Source organism: Rhipicephalus microplus, chromosome 1 (genome assembly GCF_043290135.1).
Source record: "Rhipicephalus microplus isolate Deutch F79 chromosome 1, USDA_Rmic, whole genome shotgun sequence".
Classification (NCBI taxonomy): Eukaryota; Metazoa; Arthropoda; class Arachnida; order Ixodida; family Ixodidae; genus Rhipicephalus; species Rhipicephalus microplus.
Window position 1 is genome coordinate 20,809,283 of NC_134700.1, and position 23,435 is coordinate 20,832,717.

The following is a 23,435-nucleotide window of genomic DNA, read 5'->3' on the forward strand; positions in this document are numbered from 1 at the left end:
GAAGAGAACATCTCCGTTCCTCTGGTTCAAGTGAACTCCTGGCTGCAGGTCTCGTTTTGTTCGTGACATTACTGGTGGAGGTGCTGGGTACGTGTACTTCGGCTGTGTCGGCCATCGTGGAGACAGCTACATCTCCCAGAGCAAGTATCAGCCGCCGCCTGCGTGGGTTACCCCCTGAATTCGTTCCCTTGGCATCGACACCCAGAAAGATGGCAACTGCGATGAAAAGCCAGGCGGTTCAAACCAGCGATGCCCATGATTCTCATCTCACCCATGTTTTTCACGTGCCACAGACACCAAAGCGGTTCCATGGAGACATCTTCGAGGATGTTGATGACTGGCTAGACCACTTTGATCGGGTTGCCAGTATCAACGAATAGGACGATGTTCGCAAGCTGTGCCGAGTTTACTTTTACTTGGAGGATTCTGTGAAGACGTGGTACGAGAACCACGAGGGCTCCTTTGCAACATGACAAGAGTTTAGCCGACACCTCTGTGACGCCTATCGCAACACCGAGAGGAAGGGGAGGGCTGAACAAGCCATATCCTGCAGAAACCAACGGCCGAACGAACGTGTATCCATGTTTGTCGAGGACATGCTTCGGCTCTTCAAGCGCGCGGACCCTGCCATGCCTGAGGAAAAGAAGGTGCGGCATTTGATGCGCGGAGTAAAAGAACAGCTTTTCGCTGGGCTCGTGTGCAATCCACCAACGACAGTCGCCCAGTTCATCAGTGAGGCAACTACGATGGAACGTACGCTGCAGCAGCGGTCGTCACAATACGAACGCCAGATCCCGGCCACCACGTGCTCTATTGGCTCTGACAGCGAGAGACAGACCCTTGCAGACTTCATTCCAAGTATCGTTCGGGACGAATTGCGACAGCGTCAGGCAGTGGAATACCATCCACCTGTGTCAGCCCTCGCGGATGTAATCAGACAAGAAGTCCGGCAGGCCGTCACACTCCTGACCCCAATCGCACCCCCGATTCCAGAGGCCCCAGTCCTGACATACGCAGCGGCATTGCGATACCCTGCGCCACCGGCTACAGACACTGCTATGCGGCCAAGGTACCAGGCTATGCAGCCATTCCACGACACTGCTTCGAGCCCACCTCTCGGCTCAAGGTTTTCGAGCCCACCCACCTATCCGCCGTCTATCTCAAGACAAAGTGGTAGCAAGGCAAGCACGTGGCACACCTCGGATAACCGTCCACTCTTCTATTACTGTGGCGAAGCGGGTCACGTATACCGGAACTGTCAATACCGGCAACTAGGTCTCCGCGGCTTCCACCCTGATGCTCGATGCCCGCGCTACGGTGAGCGCCCCCGCGAAATTGAAGCCTATCTCATGGGCCGACGTACTCCTTCGACTATTCGGCACCACCAGTCGAGATCACCATCGCCTCGCCGGTCTACGTCACCCAGTTTGCCCTCATCGTCTTCCGCTCCTTTCAGGAGCCGGTCACCAAGTCCCCGCAGGGGAAACTAGGAACGGCGACTTCTGGGGGTGAAGTCGTGGCCCGGCGCACTGTAAAAGACCCTCCTTCGACGCAACGACCGGACGAGGGCGATTCCGGTTTTGCAGTGTTCTCCGACAGCAAAAAGATTGTTTCTGCCGAAATTGCCGTCTTCGTCGACAATCATGCTGTTAACGCCCTCGTCGACACCGGTGCCGACTATTCCGTAATGAGCGCCACACTGGCATCTGAACTGAGGAAGGTTACCACACCACGGCAAAGACCTCAGTTGCGTACGGCAGGTGGCCATCTGGTGACGCCTACTGGTATGTGCACGGCACGCATTCGAATACGTACGTCGACATTTGTGGGCTCTTTCCTCGTATTGCGCATGTGCTCTCGGCCAGTCATTCTAGGAATGGACTTCCTTCGTGAATACGGCGTCGTCATCGACCTCCGTGAATTACTTGTGTCGTTCGAGGATCCTTTTTGCGCTGCAACTGACAGTACGCAATTCCGGAAAAGAGCGCTCTGTGTTACCGACGATTCTCTGACTCTCCCACCTCGAAGCAGCCTCTTTGTCAAAGTGGAATTGGGACTGGACGTGTCTGACGCGGTAATTGCAGAGGCCAATTTGTCTCTCCTTATTTCACGACAAATCTGTGTTGTCCGAGGAATCATTCAGCCTAGCAATAGGCATGCTCACCTGCTGGTCACGAACTTCAGCGACGAATATCGCCACCTAACGAGACACACTGCCATTGCATATTGTGAAGAACTTGCCGATGCCGATGGTCCGTCAACGTTAGCTTCATTTTCATCGAATGGCCACCCTGACGAGGCCTTCGTGAGCACTCTCGACGTAAACGAGAGACTACCTTCGGCTCAACGAGAAAGCCTTTTGCGTATACTCGGCTCATTTCAAGACTGCTTTGCCACTACGTCAAAGGTTAAACAGACACCACTTGCTCAACATCGTATCATCACGGAACCCACCGAGAGACCCATCCGACAACATGCCTATAGGGTGTCGCAAAAAGAGCAAGATGCTATACGTGACCAAGTCCAGCAGATGCTTCAGGACGACGTCATTCAGCGATCGACCAGTCCCTGGGCTTCGCCAGTTGTCCTAGTAAAGAAGAAGGACGGTACGTTGCGTTTTTGCGTTGATTACCGTAAACTGAACAAGGTCACCAAAAAGGACGTTTATCCTCTACCCCGAATAGATGACTCGTTGGACCGTATACGCAATGCTAAATATTTTTCCTCCATGGATTTGCGTAGCGGCTACTGGCAAATCGCAGTGGACGAGCGCGACCGCGAAAAGACGGCGTTTATTACTCCCGACGGTCTGTGCGAGTTTGAAGTGTTGCCTTTCGGTCTATGCTCAGCGCCAGCTACTTTTCAAAGAATGATGGGTACGGTTCTCACGGGGCTCAAATGGCAATCATGTCTTGTTTACCTTGATGACGTCGTGGTCTTTGCAGACACGTTTGAACAACACGTCCAACGCCTTCATGCAGTTCTTCAGGCAATCAGAACAGCGGGGTTGTCTCTCAAACCCGACAAATGTCATTTTGGATGTGAAGAACTGAAGTTCCTTGGTCACGTTGTGAGCCATGCCGGCATCCGCCCAGATCCCGAGAAAACCCGCGCCGTTGCCGCCTTTCCCGTGCCCACAAATAAGCGCGACCTACGCCGATTTCTGGGGCTCTGTGCGTATTACAGGCGCTTTGTAAAAAACTTCTCGAAGATTGCTGAACCCTTCAACAAGCTTACAAAAGACGATGTCTCGTTTGTTTGGGGTCCCGATCAGTGCCATGCGTTCGACACCCTCCGAAACCTCTTCCAGGCTCCGCCTGTACTAGGTCATTTTGACGAAAGCGCTGACACGGAATTACACACTGACGCCAGCAACGTTAGACTAGGAGCGGTATTAGTTCAGTGGCGTAATGGCGTAGAGCGCGCGATCGCTTATGCGAGCAGAACGTTATCCCTAGCGGAGAAAAACTATTCTGCAACCGAAAAGGAATGCCTCGCTGTTGTCTGGGCCATAACAAAGTTCCACCCATACTTGTATGGCCGCCCATTCAGGGTAGTTAGCGACCACCATTCCCATTGTTGGCTCGCGAATCTCGAAGATCCCTCAGGTCGTCTAGCACAATGGAGCCTTCGGCTACAAGATTTCGATGTCACCATCGTCCACAAATCTGGGTGGAAACACAACGACGCTGACTGTCTCTCACGTGCACAGGTCGAAAATGCCAACACTGACCTTGAAGACGACGACACTTTTCTTTCTGCCGTATTAGCAACCAGCTTAGCTGAGCAACAGCGTCACGACTCGGAGACGTTCCCGTTTCACCCCGCAAACTGAAGTCATTCACGTTTCACGTCTCAAACCATACTTTTCGCGCTGTGAATCGCCAGTGAGTGACTGACTTCATTGATAACTTCACGTCTTTCTTTTTGTTTCGTCTTTTCCTTACATTTTTTCTATTTTTCTTATTTCTCATTTAACTTTTGTCCCCACAACCGACTACGTTATTCCACCTTACGCCATTCATTTTGCTCGCATGCTAATTTTCATCTAATTTTCTTTTCTTTTTTTGTCTTCATGTACAGCATCGAGACGATGCTTTTGGGAGAGGGGGTAATGCCGCCATTGATGAACGAGCCTCTGTGGCTCATACGCGATTTTGGGCGCGAAGAAGAAGAGAACATCTTCGTTGCTCTGGTTCAAGTGAACTCCTGACTGCAGGTCTTGTTTTGTTCGTGACAACACCAATGTCGTCGTCTTCTTTCATTAGGTGCCATTTCAGCTGCTCCACCGGAGGGGTATTTCCACACCCGTGACAGTACTGTATATATAACTTAGTGTTCTTGTGGAATAGCTCAAAAGTAAGAGTGACCTTGTTCTGAAAATATTTGGAAGAGGTCTAGCATCATTTTTCCTGGTTACACAAACTTCTCACATAGAAATTCCCATCGCTTTGAAGGCACTAACTCTTGGTAGTACCTTCAGCATTACCTCTGGAGGCTCTGGAAGGTGTTCATGAGCACCCCAAGGCTGAACACTTAGCATTTTTCCAGCATACTCGCAAGAATACAAGGACACTACTAGTGGCCCCTCCTCAGTGTCAACACCACCCTTAATGTAGGCTACCAACAACACAAGACACCGCCGATAATGACAGCTGGACTTCTGCAGCACATCGCATGAACTCGCCTACCGTTCCAACAGAATCAGGATGGACTTACTGGAACTATTTCTGACATCCACTTCCGAAAGCAAATAGATCATTGTATCTACCGACTACCTCAACCGCTATTCAGAAAAAGGATTCTGCTCAAAGGCAGCACCACCGCGGTAGCAAATTTCTTTGCTGAGAACGTTGTGCTGCGTCATGGCATTCCAGAGGTTCTCATTATCGACAAAGGTACCACCTTTATTGCAGACCTAACTGAGGTGATCTTGAGCTACAGCCATACAAGCTACTGCCAGACTATCGCTTATCACCAACAGACCAACACTGTTATCGAACATATAAACAAGACCTTTACCAAAATGCTCAATATGTACTCCTGTTTGAGCCCAATAGTAGGATGTCACTCTTCCATAGGTGAACATTGTAGATAACATGATCATGCAAGATACAATGCAGATAACACCTTAGAGGTTGGCCTAAAGAAGGCACTTGGCAGGAACACTTGACACGATGCTGCCAGACACCACCGATGAAGAAAACCACGACATTGCTGCTGACTTTAGAAAAAAAAAAAACTCGAAAGCTCGCTCACTAAAGTTTCTACTCCTGTCGCTTCCAATCTCTATGACGCATCATGAAATACCATACTGTTGGAGACCTGTTTGTATTTTGACACCGCTAAGCCGGCGCCGACCAAACAAAAAAATCCTTGGATATTTGTCGGGTGGCAGATGATACTCCAAGGTATTGACCCGCGGGACTACCAGGTTGTCCCAGGACGTTGAGTGAACCTGAAGACTACAACTTTCACTTTTTGATAGGTCAATATTTGTGTGTCTAAGCCTTTTTCCCTCCCATTTTCTCTTGTAAGCATTGAGACGACAGTTTTTAAGAGAGGGGCGGTGCTACGTGCGCTTCTTTTGATATTTTAATGCAACTGATCAGTTAGATGTAGAACCAGTGCTGCCTTGCACAAATCCCGCCCGAATGTGAAGAGATTTTCTAGATTATTCTGGAGTGCAGCAAGAACGGCAGAGTTTGCTCTGAAAGTAACCCAGCCACAGGGACGTTAGCAGGGGGTGGCAAACCGAATATTTTAAGGGGGGGTCCCCTCCTAAAATTAAAAAGGTCCCCCCCCCCCCAATTTCTGGCTACGCGTCTGCCCAGCCACCAACAATAACGTTGGAATCTACGATGCCTCAGGTATGTTATGTGGACATACTTTACTGTTAATCACAACATGAGAAGCAAAATGGGCAAGCAAATGAACGGCGAAGCTGGGCAGGAGTTCATTCACAAGTGGGGTCTATCGCATACGAACCAATCGAAAGCTTGCTTCCTCACAAAATCATATGAACGAACTGCCGGTGTCATGAACAGTGCCAAAAAGACGACAAACATCAAAAGAAAACAATAAGCTCTTTTTTTTTTGCATTTTTAGATGTTGTTCGGGGCCCTTTAAGAATGGGGTCGTGGATATACGTGCGCCAGCCTAGCTTCTCACTCTTCTGTGTTTACCGCTATAGCTTGTGGCCTACCCGTCGACATAGAAGATACCTCAAGAATTCAAAATAGTAATAATAATAATGCGGCTTTCCATTCATGAGACAATAAACTCCCTTGGCGGGGGGCTTTCGACTGTCGCATGAAAACGTGTTGTGGCACCCTTTTGAAATAAAGAATGATATTGCTGTGCTGGTACGTTAAATCCAAACAATTATTAACATTTAAGATGAAGACACACAATGGCAATACTTTACTGAAACATAGTGCACAAAATAGCCAATGGCAAAGCAAATTGCAAAGCATAGACATTTGAAGCTCATGTACTCACCCCTGTAAGTTTAGCTTGTCCATGTAGCAGACACAAGATGTAAAGAAGAATATAAAGGCTGTGCGTCATCCAGAAGTAGCTGTATGCCTTTTGCCGTATTTTTGGATGCGCAAATATAAATATGATGCACATGACAATGAAGAGCAGCACACCCGTGATACCTGAAAAATAAAAATTAAGACGAATATATTATTCGGCAAGGTTATCAACAAAATGAAAATCTATTACTAATTTTTAAGAAGTCGAACGTCTAATTAATCACAGCGAAGCCAAGGAGTACACATTCCTGTTCATTTCAGCTGTGTGATCATTTTGCTTATGCAAACTGTTTGCTGCTCATTGATAAAGTGCTTTTCATATTTATCATCATACTAGGCTTTCGTGATCTGTAAAAAAAAATGCATGTGCCAAAAAAGTGCCTACTGAAGCAAATTTTTCAGCAACAAAAGCTCACGGAAGCTACGTGCTTGTGTTGCCCTTTTGTTTTTGTTTTAATGCTTTCACCGGTGTACACTGCCTTGCGCTGTACTAGTTGATATGACATGATATAAAAATATAAAGCTGGATCTATTTTTTTTTCTATGATACCACTTTGTGAATCAATATAAGTAAAGAAAGTAGCTTCATAATGGATACGGTCTTACTACAAAATATTTCACACAAAACAGTGTACGCACCGGTGACTGTTTGAAATACCCAGAAGGTAATCGTGGACTTGAAGTCGGAGCTGCAAAATAAAAACCAAAAAGCGTGTCAATAACGTTTTGCCAAAGGAGCCTTTATTTTTGGGACAAAGTCTCAGGCAACTGAGGCAAGGCAAAAGGTAATGTGAACCGAACAGGCACTTGACCGCCAAGTGTGTCCCAGTTTGCCATGTTTTGCATCGGGTGCGCCCAATTCACGAAATGCTCGACCAAGGAGCCAAATGAGGAAAATTGATCAATCTAATACTGCTACATTCTACTGCTGATTCCTAAAATATTTAAGGAAAAAATTAAGCACCTTCACAATACAGAGAAAATAAAGTTTCAAATTTTAGCATAAAAAAAAAAAAACAAAACACCGAAATTGTAGGCAAGATTGCAGGTGGTTGCATTAGCGTGTTTAGAGCGAAGCACTGCAAAAGGGATGGAATGAAATTGCACGTCTAAGTTTAGTTTATTCAAGATCAGTTCAGAACTTTATTTCAATCATGTCTTATATGGCATTTCCTTAACAGCCATTCATGACTATCGATTTTGTTCTTTGTCATTACCATGACAGCTTGATGTTCACAGTAGCTCCCTAGATAAAAAATACAGTTTCACTCAAAGACGAAGCAATGAATGCGATAAAAACAGACTGTAATATTTAGGGCCAGCAGCTAGCAATTTTGGATCTGATATCGCGTAACTTTAAAAAACGCTGGTGTAAGGGAATGTGGCTGCTATAACTTATTTAAAGTTGCTGCTAATTGTGGGTGGTCGTGTGCATAGCCTCCATGTTAGAGGCTCACCGGCGCGGTACGCACAGCCCGCACAGGTCCGTGTATACTTGTTGATACGTATACGTAAAGCGTATCGATGTGAGGCGTGTATTGGTTAATAATCACAATGCCGACGTATTGCTGCGTCCTTTGCTGCACCCAAACAGGAACTCGGGATGCTTCAGATAAAAATGTAAGCCGTTAACTTTTGCCCTTGTTAAGTTTAGAGGGAAAGTTGTTAAGAGATCACAATTCAGGTCACGTGCCGCTCTGTAGCTGTCTGCCACAGCCGCTGCCGCCTCTGGTGTCTATAATCACTATGCCACGAAATAAGAAAAAAAAAGACCTCGTACCAAGAACACAGGAAGGTTGTAACCCGAGTCCGCTGCATGCCAGCCCTGTATTTTATACCACTAAGCCACGCCGGTGCTTAGGACTTGTTCGCAAACTTGCCTTAGGCAGGCTTGATTTAGGGAGAATAATGGCATTGATGTGAGTAATAAAGAATTTAGAACAGCAAAAGAACAACCAGGGGTCACAAAATTGGAATAGCATAATGAGTGTGCCGTCCAATGCTCCAACCCATTGCAAAAGCTTGTTCTTTATCACCTATTAACTGTGGTGCATACCCACTTTAAGCACGATTTTATCATCGTCAGCCACTGCATGAGCAATCGGCACAAAATTCTTCCCAAGTGTTCAGTGGATACCATGGTTCTTAGAAGAATGATGAAAGATAGCAAAGTGAAGGCCGCCCTACTACCCAGAAAATATCATTATTAATGCCCTAGTGAGGAGCAAGCAAGTGTGCTTGCAGCAGTTAACCAATGAGTGTTTAGAAAAGGCTCTCGAAGGCCTCTATTTTAGCTTTCGCTGTGACTGTGCTGCGCCTTCGCACAGGCCAGGCGTTTTTTCAGGTTCACCACTTTTCGAGCATGTGCTCTGGAGAATGCTCCTGAAACATGAGTTTGTGTTTGCCCTTCTAAGCAAAAAAGTGTTCTTTGAGTGCAGTTCTTTGAGTGTGCTGTTTATTTTTACAGCAGTTCAGTAATGGCACAGGCTGAATTAGGAGTAAGTGTGCGTGATCCGTTCATTTTAAGAGAGCGACAAAGTGGAAGCGTCTTTGTTTCATGTTTCGTTTTCAATTCTGAAGTGTGACAAACTGCATTTTGGTGGGATCAATTGTGTATTACGGCGCACATTTTTCAAGCATTCGACGTGCTCAGGCACGTCAATGATACGAAATACAGGCACGCGCAGTTAGCCGCAATAAAGCTTGTTGTGTGAAAGTCGATTCTGCGTGAAGCGTACGAGTCACCTTCACTTAGTAGTGCTGGTGAAAACGTTCCAAAACCTGCCATGCTTTGGCGTCCAGCAATTTATGGGAACAAGAGTACAAATGCTATGGCGCATCTTATTCACTTCCAAAGGCACATGCAAACATATGTTTTGGGAGCATTTGTTGAAAAAGTCGTCAGCCTGAAAAAATAACAAAGGATAATGTATTTAGACACGTATACGTCAGCATTATGTATACATGTGCACAAAGACAAGCGGACCTGTGAGGACTGTGCGAACTGCACCCCGCTGAGCCTCTAACATGGTGGCTATGCACACGACAGCCGAAAGACGGCAGCAATTTCACTTAAGGTCATAAGGCGAGATGCTATTCGCGTTGATGGCGCAGGGCATAGAAGCATATGCAAAGCGACCGCAAATGCCTGTAAAGATAGCAGGTACCAGAAATCACGACATGACATCAAAGTTCACAGTTGCTCTTCGAGCCAGACCTCCACGCCAGTGACGTAGCTAAGGTGTAGCACACGAAGCTTGTGCCCCCCACACCTCTCTACCTCCAAATTTTTTTTTGCCATGGTATACGCAACAAAAATGCCATTTTATGGGTTGCATCCACAGAATGGGTCGCCCCCAAAATTTGATAAGTCTCCCCCCCAAAAATTTCTGCCTACACCCATGCTTTCCGCATCCGTTCATGCTCGTTGGAAACAAGCGTGGCATTTCCTTTCAGCTTGAGAATTCCACAGCTGGTTAACACGCAATAAGAAGGTACCGCACGCCCCCTACAAGCGACGAAAAGGGGCCTGCTCATTTGATCTCTACTTCAGCCGCCTACACCTTACCCCTGCTCATGTGCAAGTACTCGCGGGTAGAAAATACGATATGTGGGGTTATTCTATTAATTTATACTTTATACAGAACATGACGGTGATGTCCAGTGTGTCTATATAATGGCTATCACAATAAAAACAAAAAAATGCCATGCTGCCGTTCACGAGGAGTGCCTTTTTCCTCGGTCGCCTTGACCATTAAGGACGCTGTGCACATCAACCCACATTTCCACCACCCCTCTCGAAACGGTGGAGTGGCTAGAAGAGAGTCTATAGCATTGGTTACCGCCTTTCCTGCCAAAGCCACCTAGTAATGCAGTGTCGTCCATGACCGAGGTGGTTACACCATCTGTAGGTGCACCTGGGAACCAGAGCATGAGAACCTTTGATGCTTCATCACCCCAGCATCAGAATTAACATTGCGCCTGTTGAATAAGGCTGCACCGGTCGTGGCTTTTCTCTCTCCTTTTTTTGCTTACACCGAGGGACAGCGCCACGGACGTAGACTGCCTCCAAAACGCTCAGCTGTGTCCCTCTTTCTGTTGCCTTTGTGGGTCAGTGCAGCAGTTTCATTGCGATTGCGGTGTGACATGGTTACGGTATTGTAGTACTTCTATATATTGTTAAGCACGGAACTTAAACTATGTGCCTGGGACAGGGTGACGCATGTAACCCTGTCCCATCCGTGTTGATTCAGTTTGGCGCTGAACAGTACCAATATGTCGCACTAGCTAGGCTGAAAATCAACCATTATGATCGAGTGGACATTTAACGAGTTTGAGTGCAACTCTGAGCAAGGCTTATCAGGAAAGATATTGGTCCAACTCAATTACGACCGCACTTTGAAAAACCTCTCTTTCGTTTCTTCATTTCTTCCTGCATCACTTTCGCTGTTGAGCACAAACCGAGTCAGACGTGTTCCCATTTTCATTATTCGTTTAAGCAGCTAGCATTGGACGCATACTATTAGCTAAAAGTTGATTTAGTCAGTACAGCTTCTTGTGCATTGACCTAGCAATAGATATGCAGAGTTTGGCAGAATTCAGTGTAATTGGGAGGAGCCGTTCAGAAAAAGAACAAACACCGATCACAATACACACTTAAAAACAAACTTAAAAACAAACACACAGAACACAGATGAGCACTGTAAAAGTGCTTTTGGAACACTTAACCTTTTCTCATTGATCACAGCACCTGAAACTGTGTTTTTAGTTACCTAGGCAGCGGTGACCTCTCAGAGCAATAATTTGTAACTCTGCCGGCAGAGTCTTCCTGTTCTATACTCGCCTCAGTGATAGGAACAGTTTTTTAGAGGTGAAGCACCTTGGGATCGAGCCATGTCTCTCCAATGTCCGTTTCCCTGGCTTGCACGCACTCGGAGCGCCGGTCCTGAGCGTGCCGATCGTACGTAGAAGAGCCGAACGATGATCGCGGGTGCCCGCATTTCTTTTTGCTGCACCGCCTCAAGAGCTGTAAAATGCACTCGCTCCCGGCTCTCTCTCTTATGATCATGGAGTGCACTTCGTGATGAATGAAGACACGACGGCTCACAGCGCGGCTGCATCGCAACGCAGTCCAGAGTTTTGGGCTCGCAGAATGGCTGCAGCACTGCAGCGCAGACTAGCGAATCCACACTTGCGAGCTTACAAAGCTGCCGCGGTACCGGAGTCTTCTTAAATTTGGGTTGTATCCCATAAGAAAACCCTGAGCTCTACATATCACTGACCTTAAGGCGGTCATAATTAATAGAAAATGCCACCCACATCTCACCACCATATGATTATTGTGATGAATAAGCAGCTTTGTATCTTCCCTACACACGTCTCGTCTTTTCATAATTTAGTGGACAATGTACGGGGGGCTAGTGATTCCTTAGAGCTTCGCCCACTCATCATCCTTCAGTTTGTAGATATTTTGTGATTTTTTTTAAATAAAAAATGTTATGTTTTTTTTCGTTGCCAGAGGCATCGCTTTTTAAAGCAAAATAAATGGAAGAACCAGAGGCAGAAGCTCAATACAAACATTCGATGACATTCTTCATTTACAACTTAAAAAATTAAGACATTTTAGTATGACAACGTATTTATCGTTTCTGACGTACATATAAGCTATGTCCACAACAATTAATTTTTTTCTTGCCTGTATTACATCTCTACAGAACCCATCAATCCACTCTATTCTGTTTAGTGCTGGTGAGATCATAATGAGACAGAAGATATTGGTGTACATGCATGGCATACTATTAGAGATTTAGTATAGCAGAAAATAGCGGACGCAAGGACTTAGCAGTAGCATTGCGTGCTCAAGGCTGAGCATGTGCAGAATGTTAATGTAACCCGAAGTATTACGTACAAGTGCTATTTCTGGCATATAGCATTCAAAGTTAACGCACGCAAGAGATTCCATATGTAGGAAAAATGGTAGTGCCTCTTAAAGCGAGAGCCATCCACTTCGAATCTTTATTGTCCTCAGCCTAGATTGTTAAACTGGAAAAACTGGTTGTATTTGATTTAGATTTAAGTAATGAGGCTTCGCTAACTGTGTGCCGCAGATAAAAGAACATTTTAAGGCTTCAAAAAAATTGCTTTAAAAGGCTTTAAAATATTTGTTTGCAGGGTTCGCTCATGTTTTCAGTAGCAACGCAGACTCATTAGCCTGTTTCCAAGATTAGGCAAATGCAGCCAGAAGTCAAGCTCAGCCAGGTAATAGGAGTCTTCAGGAATACCCAATCACAAGAATTGTCAAAAGAAAACTATGTGTTTCGGGCGGTCAGATGCAACACTGAACCAAACGCGGCACGGAAATGCAGCAATGGTGACTCAACTTTGGTTAACAGTTGGTTAACTCAACTTAGTGGCGCACTTGAGGTTTCTATAGTGCATATAGTGTTTTTATAGATGGCCGCGTAGGTGCTTGTGTTAGCATCAACGTAAAATGCCTTCTCCTGTAAGCTAGAAGGCATCCAGTTGCCAGGCATCATGTTTTGTTTTAGCATTAGCGTTCAGACACATGCTAACACTAACGTAAGCGTCTTCTAATATATTAAAACACTCCAGTAACAGTGCAACAGGGAAGCTGAGAACTTATTTACCATACAAACACAAGCATGTTGTGCACGACCTAGAAATGTACCTCACTTCCTCAGCGGACTATCTCCAGTGTAAATATACATGAGCCAACAATCATATCTTTCATGTTTTTCGGTGCGAAAACTCCTACGAGATTCTGAGGCTCTGAAAAGAGGGGCTTCGACTGATTGTGACCAGCTAGAGTATTTTAGCGTGGACATGAATAATAAAACTCTGAAATATTTCTGAATTCTGGTCCCTAGTAAGTCACATGTCGGCCACTACAACTGAGCACCGAACTCTTATCCCCAAGATTTACCATATAACACATAATCATATACAGTATATTTATTCTTGTGAATGTATTGATCCTTTCTCTTGAAATAGCCTCTGTTGTTTGACTGATGTGTGTCTAGAAAAGGGTGTGACACTCAGTGAGGCATTCGTACCTTTTTGTCACCCTCTTAGGCAAGACAAATGTGCATTTTGTTATTTGTCATTGTCGGAAATAGAAAAATAAACAAAAATAAAAATCCCCTAATCTGCCACAAAGGATTTTCTAGGTGGTCATTATTAGGACCTCATTTCAGAGACATTCCGCTGCTGGCATCGCATGTAGCGAGTGAAAAATTGGCCTTGTGCATGCGAGAAAACTCGAGGATTATGCAAATAAATAAACAATAAAAAATCACTGCATTTTAATCTGCTTGAAGATAATTATGGGGCGAAGCTTTCGGAGGTGATTATTGTGATTAAAGTTAAGATAGTACTGAGACTGATTGTGGTTGTGATACTTATACACTTTTTTTATTCAAAGAGACAGGACTGAGACCGATTGTGATATAGCGCTGATTCTTCTTTATAGCTGATATGAGGTTCCGAGTTCCGGGTTATGTTTTGACTTCATAATCCCAGCTTCATTAGCTATCGTCTCTGGTGTAAAATTTTCTTGTTGGTATTGCCGCCTTGCATCCGCTTCAATTTGTCTCAACTGCGCGTCAGCTTGGCATTTTTCCCGCTTAGCCTTTGCTTTCTTAGCCCTAGTCTGTGGTGTAGAACTTTGTTGTCAACGTCGCCGCTTTGCATCCGCTTCTTTCTCTTTTGTCTCCATGGTAGCTTCCCGTCGATGGCGACGCTGATACTCAGCACGTCGCGCTTTCCTACGTTCGTCTTCGTCCATATGAGAGAAGAGAATGTGTGGTATGGAACGTGGTTATATATATATAGCGTTGACAGCAGCGCTATCACATCTACAATTAACCACAGCGCCCTCTGTTACTTATAAGTTGAAGGTTACATGCAAAATGGTTCAGCAATGTCAGACACATGAAGACGTGTAACGGACAGATGGGAGAGGGCGGACATCGTGAGGTCTTCAGGAGCTTCGCCCCTAAAATGACTGGTTCCAGAAAAACTCAAACGCAGGTCTTCTGTGCAGTAAGCAGGTGTTCTTTTACGAAGCTATGCCAGTGTTTGCATTTTATAATGAAGAGGAAAAACCACCTACGCAAACGTCATGCAGTCTGCTTAATGCATATATTACTGCTTGGAAGAAGCGTACAGTCATACTAGACATGAATTTATGAGAATAGCTGAAACAGTGGGTGCACTAATGCCGCAATTGTTACACCGCTTCATTTCTTACTCTTTCTTCTCTTTCTTTTCCTTTCTATAATTTCTCTCACCCAAAGAAAGTAGGGTAGCCAATGGAGCAAAATATCTGTGCCTTTCCTGTTCATTTTTCTCTCTCAGGCATATTTATTCACAGTAGCATTAACAAAATGTGCAGGCGCGCGTATTGCCTGATGAACGACCAGCGAGTACTTGGCTAACTCAAGAAAAGGAAGAATTGTGGCATATCGGGCCCAATTGTAATTGCGATTGCCAATCTAACATGGCTTGAAATGACCACTCTGCACGCGCACAGACGTCCCTTTCCATGCGGGATGTCCACGGAAAAGCAAGGTCAGCGCCCAATCACGCTTTCTGCTCTTGAAGGCCAAGCTGAAAAGTCCTGCAAGCCTTTCAAGATCATCTACTAGAACCAATTTTAACCGCGAATCAAGCACAATGCATAGCACAAATTAACGGCGGATATCACGTCCTCTGGGAATCGCTTCCATGATAAGCAGTCAGCAAGCAGTCAACTATGTTGCATTTGTGGCTTTTAGGAAAGCGTTACGATGTTGATTGACGTGTTTTTGTAAGTTTAGTAGTTGTTATAGTAGTCATAACTGTTGCAATTTAATGTACAAAAACCAGATGATTAAGGCAGACTACGTACTGAAAGGCCCCAGATATTTGCCCGACTTACAGTTCTTTAACGTGCGCCTAAATTTGAGCACGTAGGTCTCGCGTGTATAATAGTTGTGGGCACATCATCGGCTCATCGTGCACTCGACTGTACTGACGTATAAAAGGTTACTCATGAACTGACGTAACCTGAGCAGTCATGCTGAACTGCTCACGGCAGTATTATGACAACATGCCCTCTAGGGTGCGACAATAAGAATGTCATATGTAACTTTCATTCCCCTATACCTCTGAGGTCAAATATAGATTGCTGAATAATATGAGGGCAATAATGATAGGCGCTTTTACTTGACCGTATTTGGTGTCCCGCTTCGCTGAGCTAGTCTGTGGTTACACCACTATGCATGCCCCAGACATTCAAGTGCTGAGCATGTGACCAAACCGTCGGCATGGAAGCGAACGAAGGATCATGTGACTCAAGGAGAAACAGTCAAAATGGCAGCCTCTTGTACCGCTAGTCCGCGCTGCTCAAAAAACGCAGTGGTTGTTCGGCAAACACGCAAGCAATGATTACACTTCAGGATACATGAGGATCTGTGCCTCCTCTGAAAAGTTGTCACAGCCTATCCCTTTAAAAACCCGTGCATGGGAAGTGACGCGCTACGAAACGACCGAAACCTGACATTTTAGGGCATGAAGGAGCATTTCGTGCTGCTTGTTTGGTAGTACTTCCGTCAAATGTACTTCGCAAACCTTTGCTTAGAAGCGTTTTATGTAACAATAGTAACAATTTAGTTTTTAACAGCAGCCACTCTTTCACCTACTCAGAAAAGCTCTTTAGTTTGATTTGCCACAAGGCAACGCGCTGAGCATGCTGCCTCAGGGCAGTGGGTTTCAAACACGTTTAGGCTGCCTTGAAAACATAGATTGTAGTCCAGTTCCAAGTGAAGGTGACAAAAGAATAAAATATTCTCATGCATCAAACAGTGAATCAATTCACACTATTTTAAAACAGAATTTTCTTTCTAGTAGCAAGATAACTTGAAATGCGAATGCATCCCTTAGTCAGGCTATATCGGGCGTCCGGCGGTGTTTGCGCGCCGGCAGGTGTTCACTCTCCGCTCTCACTCTTCCTCTCATAGCAACAGCTGCAGGCCTTAGCGCTAATCCTTGCCCCTAGCAACTGAAGAAGGTGGTGCGGGCAGAGTAGCGGAGAGCGAGTGGAAGGAGCACGCTCTGATGTGTGAGAGCGCTCCCTTCGCGGGAGGTGTGGAGGCAGTGCAGGATGGAGTAGGTGCAGTGCTTCATTGTTCCTTCTCTTACCTTTCGCTCTCTCTCTTCTCTGCGTCCTGCTCTCTCGTCCGCTCGCTCATGTGTGTGTGTGTGTGTGTGTGTGTGTGTGTGTGTGTGTGTGTGTGTGTGTGTGTGTGTGTGTGTGTGTGTGTGTGTGTATATATATATATATATATATACACATATGGAGTGAAGCAGGCGCCTCACTCTCGACCGTTCGTTGGCTGATGAATGTGTGAAAAATGGTTACAGTACAAATCCTCGCCTCATCATTAATTTACACAATTAAAATTACTATGCCATGTACTCTCGATGAAATGAATGCATTCACATTTCTGCAAGATTCCCTTCAGAAAAATGGGGGGGCAATTTTTTTTTTTATTTTCCATGTCAACATACTTCTGACTTTCGTGCTCTGGTGACGTCACAAATGCCTTGACCGAACCTCGCTTGTCTAAAACCGAAAACGCGCATTCCATGCTGGCAATGTTGAGCATTTGAGCGGAAAGAAAAACAGACGGCAGAATCGATCAGCCCTCCCTAATAATTCTAGGGGTTTAGCATCCCAAAACCACGATAATAAAGGCATCTTCGACTGGCAGCACCGGTGACGTTTTCTGTGAACTCGTGCGGTGTCGTACATTCATCAGGGCACCACGCGTGCAGTGCCGCACGTTTGGCTCGGCCGACCACGACACAAGTGCATGGCCTGTCGAGGTCGACAATGGAACGTGGTTCAATCCCTTCAGCCACATGCACTGGCAGACGATGTGGTGATGTTTTATGATTGCAGGCATAATTTACAGCTGGCGCTGCTGCACAACACAGCTGGACGGGATGAGAAACATGCGTGAGCTTACATCATCTGACCATCCATACTCACACAGGGCTTCTTTTGCTGCCAGAATTCTACTGGAAATCGAAGACAATGTGAAAATTACCATAACCCTTGTTGAGCTAGTACAGAATCGATGCAGCCCCACTGCCTGAAGAAAAGACGTGCACCCACTGGACGCGTAGCGTTTCACTAGTGTATCTCATTGTTTGATTTTCTGTTGTTTATTCTCTTATTACCAGTATAAACAGGACGCTAGAAATTGTCACCTGCTAAATGGCATCTCTCCCATACAGCGCTCCTGTAGAGGATTCGAGTTGTGTGATTCACACGCGTTCGTTTAGCCTGTAGCGAGGTGTGAAGCTCGGGCGGTGTTTGACGTAACTTTTATTTCACCTTCACGGTGCCAGTGCACCTCGACCAAAGATGCATCTGTCAGAAAACAAGATAAGTCGGTAAAGAAAACAAGTAAGTCGGTAAAGCAGGGAAAAAGGTAGTGCGCATGTCGCACACCTGCCTGCAGTGCACAATCAGATGCCCTATGAAAGGTGGACGATGACCGAGAAAAGAATGATTGCCACTGCAGCTGAGCTGGTAGATCATCGGACATGTTATTTGAAAGTCACAGGTTCGGTCTCTGCTGGCTTATACTTTTGGTCTAGTTTTGTTTCTTCACGTTTATATTCCAACTACTAGTAGTAACATCCCCCATACTCTTGTTGCCATCGTGGTCTGTTAAACCTGGATATAACGAAATTGATAAATTCCCGGAAAGATTTTTTATAAAGAGGATTTCGTTATATGCAGGTTCGGTACGAAAAATCAGAAAATAAAAGCGCGAATGAAACGAAAGGGGGACTAGAGGCAGAGCTAACCCAAAACACTTATTTTACAGTAAAAACTGTATTAATATCGCAATAGCAATTATATGGACACTGTTGGCTAGTTTTTGCCGTTGCCACCATGTTCCATAACAGGTGCAAATGGAAAACATGCCACCGCGCATCGTAACTTTCACAAGCGAGTAAAAGCATGCAAGCGCTGCTAAAGTAGAGATCAAATAAGTCGGCCCATCCCTATCGTCTGGAAAGTGCATAGGGTAACATCTCTTGCATGTTAGAACTGCCTTCGATTGTTCATACTGAAACTAAGCCACCCATCTTGAATGAGCATGAAACAACGCGGGGAGGGGAATTGCTCAAGCAGCAATAATGAACGATTTCAAGGGCGGTAGCGATCGTTGGTGCACTTGCTATCTCGGCAAGTATCAGTGTGGTTTCAACGCAAAGGGACTGTATGAAAAGAGCAATTCTCCCTGGAGCGGCGGTATTTGCTCACATCAGCATTTTGTAGGAGTTCCGCTATATCGAATCCAAAAGAGTTGGCTGCCAGCCTTACTTCTTATAACATTACGATTTTTCACTATCGCGTTCATTGCATTGCGTTCAATGCGCCGTCAGGTTGCCAGAACTAATCGGCTGATTGTGAGAACTACCAGCCTGCGAACTCGCGGCATGGCGCAAAATGAAAGCGGGTGATGAGTCGACATCCGAAGATCCGTCGTCATCGTGGTCTCAGAGTTTCCATCAGCGCCTAATCTGACATCTCCTCGGTGTTGAAGACACAGTTGTCCGAAATTAAAGAAAGTCAGAGTTTCGCCACAACGGCGAAGCAATGAATGCGATAACAATCTTGGAACGTAACGATGAGAACGACAAGCAGATTGAAACATGCACGCGCTGCTCCGGCACAAATGATGCAAGAAAACAACATACACAGGACGATATGGAACTAACAACGTTTGCTGCTCGACACTTAATGCACCGGTTAACAAAAATAAGACACGAAACGTAATGACAGGTACAGATATAAGTGCAAACTAATAAGTGCCCCAGTTGTTCCTTCGGTGTGTTTGAAAGGCGCACTCTTTTCTCTAACGGTGCCTGTCCAGCGAGCAAAGTGATCTTCGTGTGCCCGGAAACTAAATGCAATCGTTCCCCGGTCAAAGTAGAAGGCACACGATTTTCCCCACCAAAGGATAAGCATGCGCGCACAAGCATCTGACCCCCCCATTCCCGGGGCAAAGTACACATGGGAAATAAGCGCACGTCGGTGCATCATGACACGCTGGGCGCCGAGCACAGGCAGCTTTTTTTTTTCTTTTCCTTGAGTTTTAATGTACATAGATAGGTGAATGACGACGGCGGAGGTGAAAAGCCAGCCGAGACTGTCCATATACATAATTGCTGTCGCAATAATAAAAAGAAAAGCTGAACGTCGTCCGGGGCCACAATATGCGCACACAGTGAAACTATGCCCGCGCGCATGGCGTTGAAAAGAAAGAGCGAACGACACGAACACAAATACCACGAAAAGCTAATTGGTAAAGGCCTTCCATATGCAGCCTGGCCCCATATATGTGACGCCAACTATAAGCGTGGCACTGCCAACGTGCAAAAATAGTTCTTGTTTTTTATGTTGGTGTGAAGTGGGGGAGGGGGGGGGGGTGCGTGGGACACATTTGCGCATACGAGCGCGGCAGCGAGAACAGCGGCAAAGCTGGCTCATGGGGTGCAGGCCTTCCGGATGCAGCCTATGTGCCCGTTGCCGCTGCATCGTGCTTTGGCGGTGGCGGGGCAGCCGTGGAAGATGCATGCTTGTACCAAAATGCCAAAATGTAGAGCGAAATTCCTCGACTGTTTGTGGAGAAAATTCGTTATATCAAGGTTGTCTCCCACTGCTCCTCTGTTACATAGAGGTGGCAAAACATGTGCTTCTATGGAGCGATCATGGGGAATAAAAAACTTCGTTATATTGAAGAATTCGTTATACGGAGGTTCGTTATAAGCAGGATTAACAGTAGTTGTAATTGAAATTGTGGCCAATTTACACTTGATATAAACTGATTTTACATGTTTTCTTGTGATACAAAATCCGTCTTTCCTCTTTGTTGTGCTGGCCTCTGCCATTTTAGTAGGGTTTTTGTGGAGTTTTAACTTGCTTTTACTGGAATGAAGGCCGAGACCTGAAGACGTTTCGGGACATTTTCACTACAGGAAGGGTGCATGCGCCTTGGCATCATGGAAAACAAGATTGGGATGACACTGATACTTTTTGTTACCTTGCGAGATTCGCATCCCCAAGATTTTTCTGTGTCAAGCTGTATGACATATTGAACTCATTGCCCTATTTTTGTGAGCTTGGTATGTGGTGTTTCGACAGTCAACGTTTTAGAGAAATTTCAATTGTTGAACTCTAATCCTATCAAGTAGGCCTCAAACAACAACTTTTTACTATCACATGCACACACTAACTATGGCAAACATATTACCATGTTTGCAGCTATCCAATTTTGGAATTCAGTACCACTAAGCACTAAATAATTGTCATAGCTGCTTTTAAAAAAGAGCTTAAACTTCTTATCTCACAATCATAACTCATCTTCATTTTTATATCGGCGTTCGCTTACATTTACAGCTATTACTGTTTGCGTTATTTTCACATTTATTACTCATGCACATTAGAGTTGTTTTAATAGCTGTATATCACTAATTAACGTCATTTCGTTCCCGATTCTACTGCCTTTCTTACTGTATGTTTCATTGTTTTCATCGTTATACACAATTACTGAACATTGTTTTATTGCATAATTGAAATGTTTTTATTACTATCAATAATTACTTCATCGCTTTTTTTGTTGCCATTTTGTTGTACTTATTAACATGTCATTTTCTAACAGGAGCTCCCCTTTCAGCCTTGTGCTATGGGAGCTTTTTCTGGATATACTAACCCCAATGCGTGTATATTTTTTGTGACAAATAAAGATTTTTGATTTGATTTGATTTGAAAGTGTACTTACTCGAAATGCATTTCTTTTGTCATGCATCGGAGATGCTCCGCTGGCTGCGTAGAGACGTGGTAGAAATTTATGTAGTGTCCAACTGTGTGCACCACTGAAATGAATACTTATGTTCAGAACAGAAAGTCAAGGGAATCGCAACATAGCATTCTAACTATAGGACCCACATTGAAGCTATAGCTCCAAAGTGAATCGGCAACGTAAGTGAATCAGGTAAGATTTACGTAGAGGTACATGACAACCACAGCTACTGCAGAGCCTGCATGTCCAGTCGATCTAGGTGACGTTTAGGTTAAAGATGTCCATGTCAACATCATGTCGAACTACAGACTTGCCTATGGGCCTAGTGCGCTCCAGCTTTGACTGAACAAGTGGCACCGCCCATGGCGTGGCGCCCTAGTAATCAGTCGTGATTGAGAGAGGCTGCATGCGTAGGGGAGGAAGCACGGAATCTTGAAAGGACGAAGCGAATTCATGGCCAAACAGCAGCGTAACTAGCTAATTGCTGCATGTATGGTGGTCACAACAGGTACAAAACATTGTCGGGAAGCCATCAAAAATAAAATTATGTTGATATGTGTGAAAGGATCACAAGGACGAACGATGATAGTGCTAGAAAACGGTGGTATAACATGTAAGATAAATACGCGCTCCTCAATTTTTAAAATGATTTCTTTGTTATTATTGCACGTATTTGCACATCGTGGTCATAAACATGGCCCTTTGATAGCCCCTTCAATGGAGCACATCGGCAGCGTGTGAAGCACTGAAACCACACGTGCAGTGCCCACTTGTTTGACTACGAAAGATGTTTGATAGCCAAGCACTCCACCTGTATGTTCCGACACTTTTGCCTGCATACTATGGAAAAGGCTACAGCATGAACCATCAAGGAAGCGTTAAAAGACTTCATATCTACAAGGGGTCGCGGCAATCGGCAAAGCCAAGTGTCAGAGCCCTGTGCATGATGTGATGTAGAAGGACTGAAAGGTGGGCCAGTTGGTGATAGTACTTAAACATATTTTAACACAGCACACGACTACGCGGACATAAGAGTAGAAGGGACAGTGCTGCGGTTTGTGCCTTCTTTTCTTGTATCTGCGTAGTGGTACACTATGTTAAAACATGTGAAGGATGTGCACTCACACTCGTTGACAAAACGTAGCCAAGGCCGCGGCGTGCTTACACCATTCTCGGTGACCAGCCGCGATTGTGCACCTTGCTATAACAATGTGCAGCTAGTTCTACAGACTCACAAAATATGCAGAAATCATCTAATAGCTCGAAGGGATGAGCAGATGCAAAAAGGGAGCAGAATGAAAGGAGCGAGATTTTTTCTTGCTTAGTTCGGACATCAATACCAACACAACGGATGCAAAAGTCATAGGATGCTCTTCGAATGATAGATCTAAAAGAACTACAATGTAAATGATGCATAAACCTGATGAAACTGATATCCTGAAGGCCGACATCCAAGTCGATGCTCTTCATCTGATGAACACACTTGCCAGTGAGATCAGAGGGCATCTTTGCAGACAGTTTGCAACCCAATGCCGTAACGATGGATTGCCGGCGTAATGATCATTGTCATAAAAAACACTGCCTTTACTTCAATTATTTTTCAGCGCATTAGGTTCCTCCAAGAAACCCACACAAGAACATGGGCTGCCAGTTAACGATGTTATTTCAATGAGCGCCCCCAACATGCTACGACGGGTTCATGCACCTTTCCGCTATTGGTGGCTCTGATTGTCCTAGCGCCACAGCGCCACCATACCAGCTGTTGAGGCTTATAGGCGCGACACTGCAGTTGGTGTGCTTCTTCTTCTGTACAAAATTTTTCGGCATTAACCAAATAAACATTAAATATTAATATATCTGAAATAATTTTTATTTTGGATATGTGACAAGACAAAGGCATTGGCTAACAATAACTCCATTCTACGCAAAAAGTAATTGTTTCAAATATTCTTTCTTTTCAAGGACTGTGACCGAATAGATTAACCTGACTAACACTCAAGTTACTCAATCT

At 45.1% G+C, this 23,435-nt stretch overlaps 1 protein-coding gene across 9 annotated transcripts in view; it reads right to left on the reverse strand.

Annotated features, from left to right (window-relative positions):
• Positions 1 to 23,435, reverse strand: part of Duox (dual oxidase) — a 545,810-nt gene that overhangs the window by 95,692 nt on the left and 426,683 nt on the right. For all 9 annotated transcript variants that reach the window (XM_075889290.1, XM_037429312.2, XM_037429311.2 and 6 more), the window contains 3 exons: positions 21,404 to 21,497; positions 7,179 to 7,228; positions 6,502 to 6,662 (listed from right to left, as the gene is read on the reverse strand). In XM_075889290.1, coding sequence (XP_075745405.1) covers positions 6,502 to 6,662; positions 7,179 to 7,228; positions 21,404 to 21,497 — 305 coding nt within the window. The remainder of the gene's footprint in view (positions 1 to 6,501; positions 6,663 to 7,178; positions 7,229 to 21,403; positions 21,498 to 23,435) is intronic.